This window comes from Frankliniella occidentalis, unplaced genomic scaffold (genome assembly GCF_000697945.3).
Source record: "Frankliniella occidentalis isolate FOCC.00 unplaced genomic scaffold, Focc_3.1 Scaffold499, whole genome shotgun sequence".
Lineage (NCBI taxonomy): Eukaryota > Metazoa > Arthropoda > Insecta > Thysanoptera > Thripidae > Frankliniella > Frankliniella occidentalis.
The window spans coordinates 1-10,096 of record NW_026267617.1 but is presented as its reverse complement, the minus strand read 5'-3'; the positions used below and the strand labels follow the sequence as shown (position 1 = coordinate 10,096).

General features: G+C 47.8%; 1 protein-coding gene across 1 annotated transcript; it reads left to right on the top strand.

The window, feature by feature from the left end:
* The first annotated feature begins 6 nt into the window (after positions 1 to 6).
* LOC127751459 (uncharacterized) lies at positions 7 to 3,139 on the top strand. The gene is made up of 3 exons (XM_052275048.1): positions 7 to 197; positions 425 to 686; positions 1,758 to 3,139. Exon 3 carries the CDS (start codon positions 1,760 to 1,762, stop codon positions 2,945 to 2,947), a length of 1,188 nt encoding a protein of 395 aa, XP_052131008.1. The 5' UTR covers positions 7 to 197; positions 425 to 686; positions 1,758 to 1,759; the 3' UTR covers positions 2,948 to 3,139.
* Positions 3,140 to 10,096: the final 6,957 nt, after the last annotated feature.

Here is a 10,096-nt window from a genome sequence, read left to right as displayed (position 1 = left end):
CAGAGTTGCCAGATCGAGGGAAATTTCCCTTTTTCGGGGAAATTCTGGGGGGCGGAGGGAAAAAGGGAAAATATGCGAAAAAAAGGGAAATTCCTAGGAAATGTGAAATAATGTGCATATTTTCGTAAAAATCTGCCATATGTCACTATTTTTAGGTTGCATTACTCGTTTTCGCAACAAATGCTCTTGCAAATCTGGTTTATGGTTCCACTTTTCATCATTTTCCGTCCAAGACTGTTTGAATTTTCTGTCTTGGGTTGATGTCAGCGATGGCAACTATGTTTCTTGTTCATTTTATTTTTGCATTTATCTGTACAATATGAGTCCAAATGCATTCCCAAAAGCCTTGAATGTAACCCCGTAGACATCATAAAGGTTAAAAAACACGTCTTTTTATAATGAAAACGTATAATTCTGGTTTCAGGGAAATTTTGATAAAAAAAGGGAAATTTTCACCCTCCAGTAGGGAAAATCTCTCGACTCGGTCTGGCAACTCTGGTGAGACAGAGAGATCAGCTCGTGCGCGCAGGCTGGCAGTGGCAGCGGCGGCGAGCGAGACAACAGGCAGTCTAAAACTCGCAGTTACTCTTCGCACCACATCATAACGCATCGCTCTGCGACCTGAAGCTGGAGTTTGATTTTCTTTCGGAAAGCCCAACTCTACTCTTCCCTGTTTTTCAACACAGGTAGGTCAGTCATCCGTGAATCGGCTCGTAAAGCGTCCGTCAGTGCAATGTCTCGTCATTTCTCAACTTGTCCAGATTGTTGCTCGGAAACATATGCCAAAGGTGGAAAACACTTTCCAAAATTGTCAGTATACAGCCGCAAATCAACCAGAGTGCAGACTTCGTAGACACATGTGTTTTGATTAGCATACAGAATAAACGACGAAAATCACAGTTTGAAACCAGTTCCGCTAGTAGGTTATGGTGCTTTGTTGTGATCCCGCTCGACAGTTGCCTCACCGTGAGGAGTAGCCTGGGGGGAGCGCCGGGAGCGGGGTTAAGATTTTTCTCAAACGTGTCAACAATGTACTTTACTAAACTTGTGAAAGCAACTTTCCAGTGCGCCACAGCAAACTGCAGCCATTCATTGAGTGATTGATTTATGGCCGTGTGGCCGTGTTACTCAATATACGAGAGTGGGGACTATTTTCTGAGTACTCAATGTTTATGAGGGGCCGTGCATTAATTACGTATGTGATTTTTGGTCATTTACCCCTCCGCCCTCTCCTGTCAGCCATGTGTGTCATTTTTCGGTCGAGGACGACCCCCTCCCCCTCTCCCCCACTCTTTCGTGGTTTTTATTCCCTCTTTACGCTGACAACTGTTTTGACCCTTGAGGCCGATATATGAAGTTTCATAATCATAATAAACCTGAATTATAGCTAAAGTATTGATATTTAAAACAAAGCTTTTCACCATATGTTAAAACATTATGATTTCCATTTTCTTCTTCCCCACATTCTTCTGCTTTTCAGCTTTACTGAAATGCTTATTGGGACAACGCGTTTTCCACTAAAAACGTATAGTTTTTCACTAAACCAAGTTCTAAAACTTCCCCCCCTCCTCGCCCCTTGTCATCATTGTCAATTTTTCTCCGACGACCCCCCCCCTTTAAAACCCCTTCCGTAATTTATGAACGGCCTCTAATCTGAGCCGGGGATGGGGGCAGGAAAACGACCGGTTTACTACGAACGGACGAAACAGAAGCCTCAAGTCTGTGGCTAAATTTTGTATCGTTTGTGTCTGCATTAGCGATGGAGCAGCTCCCGGACGACGTGGTGCTGCAGGTGTTACGGCTCGTGGGCGTGGACGACCTCTTCTCGTGCCGCCTCGTGTGCAAGAGGCTCGGCGCCCTGGCCCTCCATCCCGCAGTGTGGCGGCACCGAAGATTCGACGGCGCCTCCTACAAGTTCTTCATCAAAGACGGCCCCAAGAAGATGTGTCGGCTGCTGCGCCTGGCGCCGCGCCTGGCCTCGATGACCGTCTCCGTCAAATCGACACCAGACCACCACCTCGCGCTGTACGCCACGACCAGGTGCGCGGTGCGTCGACTCAACTTGAGAGTGGCGGAGGCCGGCGGCGTGCCCGCCGCACTCATCGTGCGCAACCAGGAGGCGCTCGGCCAGCTGAAGATCGTCGAGGTCACGTTCTGCACAACGTGGGCCGACGCCGCCGTGCTCCTCGGGGCATTGGCGTCGACGTCCGTCGAGAAGCTCGATGTCCAGAGCTTCCGTCTGATGGGCGGACTCTCCGCGGGCAGCATGCACACTTCTGTGGCCCGGCCGTCCCTCAAGTACTTCAAGTGCCTTCTCAGCTCAAAGTCACAGCCCTTCGTCGACCTGGTGCTGGCGGGGCACGCGGCTACTCTGGAGGAGGTCCACCTCGGAGATGATGATGATCACATCACGATCTCGACGGGGTTGTTGCCCGCCTCTATGCCCAAGCTCCGAGAGCTCACCTGCTCGCTGCTCCCCGGCATGGAGACCCTAGCGCCGTCACTGACGAACGTGACGCTGCACGTGACGCCCGACATGCGACCAGGAGTCCTCGGCGCCACGGAGATGCTGCGGCGCGCCCCCAAGCTCCGCGTGCTCACCCTGAAGTACCGGCCCGCGGCCCGCACCTCGGCTTACGTCGGGGTCGATCTGGTCGAGGCCCTGGGCCTGGGGTGTTCGGGACGGTCCGTCGTGGAGGTGCTGGACATCGACAACGATTACGAGAACGAGCGCGAGGGCGAAGAGAACGACGACGGGGTGGAGTTCCTCCCTCAGCTGCAGCCGCTGGTCAGGACGCTTCCCCTTCTACCGTCCCTGCGGCACCTCGAGCTGAGTGTGTATGTCCCTCCGGACCCCCTTGTCGGTCCCCAAACAGGGGCCATTCAGTCCCCACGAGCGTACTGTTCCGGGCGCATGGAGACTGGTCTCAAACACGCCCAAAAGTGACGTAAAAACGCCCTCCGTGTGCCCTGGTCCCGTCCCTTAGTGGGAGGGGACTAGTGCGCAAACAGTGACCGTGCGCCGAGCCGAGCGTACTAAAAGCGTACTAGTCCCCTTTTGCCTGAAACAAAAATTAAATCGGCGCGAGGACTCATTGCGTACTAGTCCCATTTCCGTCTGCGCTCTCGGTTCCTACAGGCAGGTCTTATTTTAGAGAGGGTGGGCACACGGATTTTACCACTTGATTTCTAAATAATTGAGACTTTAAACAATTTTAATATTTGATATAATAACTGGCTTAAACTAATTCCTTTGTCACTAACCCTACAATTTACAATAACAAAAAAAAGTTACACCTTTAAAATGTGGTAATAATTGACAGTTTAAAACTGTTTGGAAATTGTAGACTTTTTTTTTTTTTTACAATGACCCGTCCTTCCTTTGTTCTCTTTCGATTGAGATTAGTTAGTTTAGAGAGAGGGCGAGGCGCCGGCCCGCCGTATGTACGTCGTTGGGCGTATGGTCATTTACGGCACTAAGCCCCCAGGTCAGAAGGGTCGACTGTCGATTGCGGATTGCGGCAGGGCCAAGGTGCGGATGGTCGTTTGCGGCGCGCGCGGGGAAAGCCAAGGGAAGAAAGAGACATTTCTCTCCAAACACTAGCTCTAATGTCGATTGTGCCGCATGATAGCGGTAAATACCAGGTGGCTGGTTAACCCCGCGCACGAGGGGTGGCCGACTCGCCTGAACCGTGTACGGAGTACTATATATTATAGGTATTATAAAAGTATTATAGAATATTATAGGTATTATAGAATATTATAAGTATTATAGAATATTACAGGATATTATAAATATTATGGTATTGTAGCCAGTATTATAAGGTATTATAAGATACTATAAAGTGTAACAGGTTACTCTTCTAAGCTAGAAGTTCCGGTGACACACTCCAGGTGCTTAACAATTGCTTAAGATTTACATCAGTTGACTACTTAAGCCCTTACATCAAAGTTGAGCTCCTAGTTTTAAACATGTTGTTTCTAGTTATATTTTAGAGTTAAACCGATTCAGTTGATAAAAACTGAGTAGGCATACTGTAAATAGGTTCCTCTTTAAAAAAATCAAACAAAACAAAAGTTCCGTAAACTTTGGGTTTGTGAAGAAACGACAACTTTTCCTACTTGAGTCATTTATCCCAATTATGCATTTCTAAAGCCAGAATAATGATAAAAACCTTTCCGTTTCTTTCTAAATATTTATTAGACAAGTCATTTTTGGCTAAACCAATGAAAATTGTAGAAAGTTACAATTTTATAGATTAAGAAAATAATTTTGAACCATATTGTGGATTTGATTTTTTTTAAATATGCACCAGAACTCTTATCTTGTTCTAAATAATACAATTCTGCAGTTGCCATTGGTTCAGCCCAAAATGACATGTCTAGCAAATATTTTGAAAGTAACTGAAAGGTTTTATTACAAGCCTGGCTTCAGAAATCTTGGCGTTAAGTCATAGTTGGGACAAATGACTCACATATGAAAAGTTGTTGATTCTTCACAAACCCACAGTTTACAGAACTAGTTTTTCTGTTTGATTTGTTTAAACAGGAGCCCACATACGTAATACCAACCCAGTTTTCATTAAGAGAAGCGTTTTAACTCAAAAAATAACCAGAAACAACATGTTTAAAACTAGGGGCTTAACTATTAACCTACACACATGCGTTTTAGGTATTATAAAGTATTATAGGTATTATAAAATATTATAGGTATTATACGGTACTATAGGGTCCGTGTACGGAGTATTATACGAGTCGGCCACCCCTCGCCCGCGCACTTCTATAGCTGGACTGTACCGCACGCTGGAGTTCGGGCGGGCTTGCCTATCGCCCCTGTCCACGGCGCCTTAGGGGCCGGGTGAGTAGGCAACCCGCCCGCACTCGTGCGTGCGGTACAGTCCAACTACAGAAGTGCGCGGGGTTAATCAGCCACGTGGTATCTAGCGTACACCAATATGAAATGTCATGGGTCCGCTAGCTCTCCGGGGACTCAGGTCCTCATGCAAAAGCGTTGCACGGATCGATAGCGGAGTGCAACACTTCATTGATAGTATATTTGCTTATTACCACAAACAGACACTGTACTGTCGTAATTAAATTCGCCATTTCAATTCGGGTCGAGGAGGAGCATAATTCGCTCAGAGCTTGAGCCCCTCTCCAGCCGCACGAGAGCTCGTGGGGCGCAAGCGAGGCGGGGCCGCATCCAAAGGAGATGGAAAGAGAACACTTCGCGCGAAGCAGCGCTCAAAACGCCAGCCGCGCGCAAATACTGGACCGACTATCCATCTATACTTCAGATTTCACGCCCAATTAAAAGTTGAGTCATATTGAATGGGCGTTACGGCCCGGGGCCTCGCCGGCCTCGGCTCCAAAACTTTATTCGGCCCCGCCAGCGCCCCCGGGCTGACTGGTCCGTCATGGGAGCGGGCTGATTTATGCAGCTCGAGCTCGCTGAAGGGCTGAAAGGGCTCTCCGCTTGTTCTCTGGGAGCGGCGGATAGGGGCGTGATGATGGACCCACTGCTCAGGCTGACCCGACCTACCGCACTTGAGTGTCAACCTCACTCCATCTCAGCACCCTTTCTTTCTTTCTTTCTTTCTTTCTTTCTTTCTTTCTTTCTTTCGTTCGTTCGTTCGTTCGTTCGTTCGTTCGTTCGTTCCGTCGGTCTCTCGCTCTCTCTTTCTCACTCGCTCCCCCTCCACCTATACCGCCGTCTCAAACAACAATAACGAAAGCTACAAAGGGAATCTGAGGGAATATGGAACATGGGCAGGCAAATAAAGATGGTCGGCCCATTCCTCGCCCTCCATGCCGACAGGATCTGCCTGCGGCGCAGCGCTTGCTGGTCGCCACAGTCCCGCACGCACTCACGTCTCGTGCGCATATACAACCCTGCCCCCTCCCCTCCCCCTGACGCCGGAAACAGCTCCCGCGGGCCGCCCTCCTACCCCTCCCCATCTTCCTTCACCTCTTGCCCATCCGCTATTCTCGGAGCGTCCCCCCGCCGGGCTGCCGGGCGTGGCGGGGCGTGCACGCATGTAGGTACTAACGGCCCCGCCACGCCCCGCCACGCCCCGCCACTTCGGCACGTGCGCGCACATACCGTACCGTGTGTTGCGGAGTTGGTTTGCAGTAGTGCCGCTGCGCGCCGCCAGTTCATCATACCGATACGTGTTGGTCGGCCGCTCATTGGCCGGCGCGCACGTGTCCCGCACGCGTCCCGCACGTGTCCCGCACACGCCCAGGGAGCCGCGTTGTGCCGGCGATAAACGGGGCGCCGCTGCCGTCCGCATGCATAGCACAGGGGACAAGTGTGCGCCAAAAAGTACCCGCCCGCGGCTCCCTAAATGTAGAGGGACATTTATTTTGTTCCGAAAAACTCAAACGATTTCGTGCACATCCAGAGACCAGATGTAATTGCATCCGATTTGGATGTGCACGAAAGTCCCTCTACACGTAGAGTGTGTAGGGAAAGGCACAGCAATCTTGGGTTGCGAGAGAAACCTTTTTTTACTTCAAGCAAAAATCTGCCATCATTATGCTTATAGACTTAACCGACAAATTAAATGCCACCCAAACCATTGTAAATTATGTTGTGAATTCCGTGGACAAACTATTTTCTACTGTTCTCAGCCTAGTACAGGTAAGCTTTTTGCTAGTGCTTGTTTGGGTGAAAACGTCCTTCTGTTGTTAATTAACCAAATCAGGATTTTAATGTAAAATATTACAATTTCTTTCAGAAACGTCTAGTTGATAAATGTGCAGAACTGGATGGTGTTCTTTCTCTGGAAGAAATAACTGACGTCACAAGTCAACTAATAGGTTGCTCTGTTTTTGATGGCTTGAAGAGCCCCGATGGCTTGCTAAGTTACATAAAACAAAATCACAGCTATGTTGCACCTGAGAAAGTAGTATTGCTCACCAAGAATGTAATGAAACGTGATAATGTAGCACAAAAAGATGTTGACTTTGGCTACATTATCCCATTTTTCAGCCTGCTTTGGAACAAGTGTTATCGTGTCCAGAAGTAATCAAGTGCGTGAAAAATCCCCAACCTGTCAAAGATGGTGAATTTTCTTCTGCTGTAGATGGTTATTATTACCAAAGCAATGATCATGTGAAAGATCACCCTCAAAATACTATTGGTATTGGTATCTACACTGATGGGGTAGAACCAACAGATACAGCCAGTAGTAAATCTGGAGTTCACAATGTGACATTAATATATTGGTCTCTACTGAATATTCCCCCCCAACTGCGATCATCTACTCGATCAATATTCCTTTTGGGAGCTGTTAATTCAAGAGTGCTAAAAAAATATGGCTATGAAAGAATTCTTGCTAACTTTATTGATATAATGAATAAGCTACAGAAAGGTTTAATCCTTGATATAAGTGGTGTTAAGGAAATATTTTATGGTGTTTTTGTATTTTGCTGTGGTGACTATCCAGCATTGGGTGCTATAGGTGGTTTTAAAGAAAGCCATTTCGCTGACCATCACTGTAGACACTGTTATGCTCACAGAGATGGTTGCTTTCTTCACTTTGATGAATCTTTTTTCCCCATGAGAACTAAGAAAAATCATGAGGATCAAGTTGAAGAAGTTCTTGCATACAATGGTGATAAAGCTCAGAGGGACCCTTCAGTTGAATACGGCATCAATAGTAAAAGTGTGTTGATGGGAATTGATGATTGTGACGTCACTAAAGTTTTACCTCAAGATTTAATGCATGTGGTAATAGAAGGGACCTTGAAACAAGAAATTTGTCTTTTACTGGCCCATGCTTTGCAAAGGGAGTCATCTATAAATTTAGATGTAATTAATAAGAGAATATCTAAGTTAGGAATTTTTTTTGGAGTAAACAAGCCCACTGTAATAACAGCAACTCACATTGAGAAACAAAACCTTCGACAATCAGCCGCAGAGACTCTGAATCTTGCATATATGCTTCCATTTGCTCTTAGAAAATTTAGCATTGTGACTAATCAGAGGGAGTCTGCTTGTGAACTAGTAAAGAGACAGGTACTTAAAGCCTTAGATATTCTATAGTACCTCTTGAATACAGCTACTGTATTTTGAACTGTTCCGGAAGAAATTTCACAAATAAGTTTTTTTTTTTTGTTTGTTATTTTTTTAACACTAAAACATCTTTGAAATGTGTTGTATCGGACAAGGTTTTAAAGAGTCTTAAAACCTAGTCAACATTAGAATTTTCATTTTCTTTGTTTAAAGCTGTTTGATTGCAGTTTAGTTGAGTTTAAATTCCTACGGTACTGTAAATGGTATAAAAGAAAGACTATATCTGAAAGAAATGCATTCGAATTCGCGGTCAGCATTCTCGGCGAGGGGTTCGAACTCTACACCCTCCCCCTCATGTTTGTTTCAGCTTCCAACGCTTCACGAGACCTGTCAGCCTGCAGGAACTTCCCATGGCTGATCAACGACGACTTGACATGCGCCCGCTGCTGTTTGCGGAGCAGACAGTTCGGCGCAAGAACTTCGTGAACCTTCCCGCCCTCACGCTCAGCAAATTGGAAATAGAGAACGGCCGCGACGTTTTACTAAGGCCTATCCTCCAGCAAATCGAACAGAGTTTGATGCTCGGCGTGGTGTCCAGCGTGGTGAACTATCCCATCCTTTTACACACTAAGATGATCGGGGGTCACGATAGTACTGCTGGCCAGCAACCAAACCCGCCCAACCCGTCCGCCGAGAGATACGTCATCCTGAAAGCAAAAAAAAGTTTTGTGAATCTGGTGTCTCTTCCCCTGGGTGAACCCTTCTTCAAGTTGACTGTTCTTTTCACGGTGTACGACGTGGGATCGCGCCCCAGGACAAGTGCGGGCCTCCACCTCAATCGCGCCCGTCTCCAAGGTACGCACTGCGACGTGAAGCTGGTGGTGGACGGCGTGGAGCTGCCCGCGCACCGCACCGTGCTTGCCGTCCGCAGCGCGGTCCTGAGCAACATGCTGACGGGGGACTTCAAGGAGGCTCGCGAGGGTCGCATCCAGCTGGTGGACACTTCCAGGGCAGTGCTGGAGAAATTTTTGGAGTACATCTACACGGACCACATAAAGAACTGGGAAGGCAGCGAGCTGGAGCTCTTGCACTTGGCCGATAAGTATATGGTGCCGGAGCTACGCACCGAATGCTCAATGGGGCTGTGGAGCTGCGACCCTCTCCAGGCCCTGGAGGTGCTGCACGCCGCCGCCGCCGGCCTGTCGGAGGTCATCAGCAGCTCGCTGCGCCAGCGGCTCACGTCCATCGTGGTGGACAACATCAAGGCCCTGGCCGACACCGAGCCGTGGGCGGAACTCAGATCGGCCCAACCTTTTCTTGTGGATATATTGCTCGGTTCATCTGCCAATAAAAAATCTAGCGAATATGAGACATCCGTGTGGACACCGTAGTGTCATGAGCCCATGATACACGTTTTTAGCAGATGATACATTATACACAACTGAAATTAATTATACTTTACTTAACTATGTATCATTGCTTGTACTCTCATGCGGAGCGCTGAGGCTGAGAGGCACCAGGCATGACGTCATCCAATAGTGTAGGGGCGCGCGATGCGGATCCCGCCCGCCGCCCGCCGTGCCACAGCCAGACGCCCCCTTCTCCTCCCTTCTACCCCCTTCCCTCCAGCAGACTCGGCTCGCCGCTCGGCTCGAGGCGCAGCTCGTGGCTCGGCTCGGACCGTCTCGGCTGAGGAACGCGCGCGGCGCGGTAATTCAAACTCTAACGTAACTATGAAGAGACAGAACTAAATGAATTCAGAAACATTATTTTCAAACCATGTCTCTATTGAAAAGTATCACTCGCAAACTGTCTCCACGTCCCTCTTCACACTGACTTAGTCTTAGACCGAGTCTTAGACCCTTCAAAACATTACAAAGTATAGGAGACGCAGAACACAACCCAAATCTTTTTATGCATGAATACCTAATTAAATGTGAATTAAGATTTGTAAATTATCTATATACTATACAAGTAATGCGTAACGTGATTTTCCACTGAAATATTATAGACTGGAATAATTCTTGAATTCGTATCATCTGCTTTCATGATCCGTTCCTGAACGGAACTTTTTTT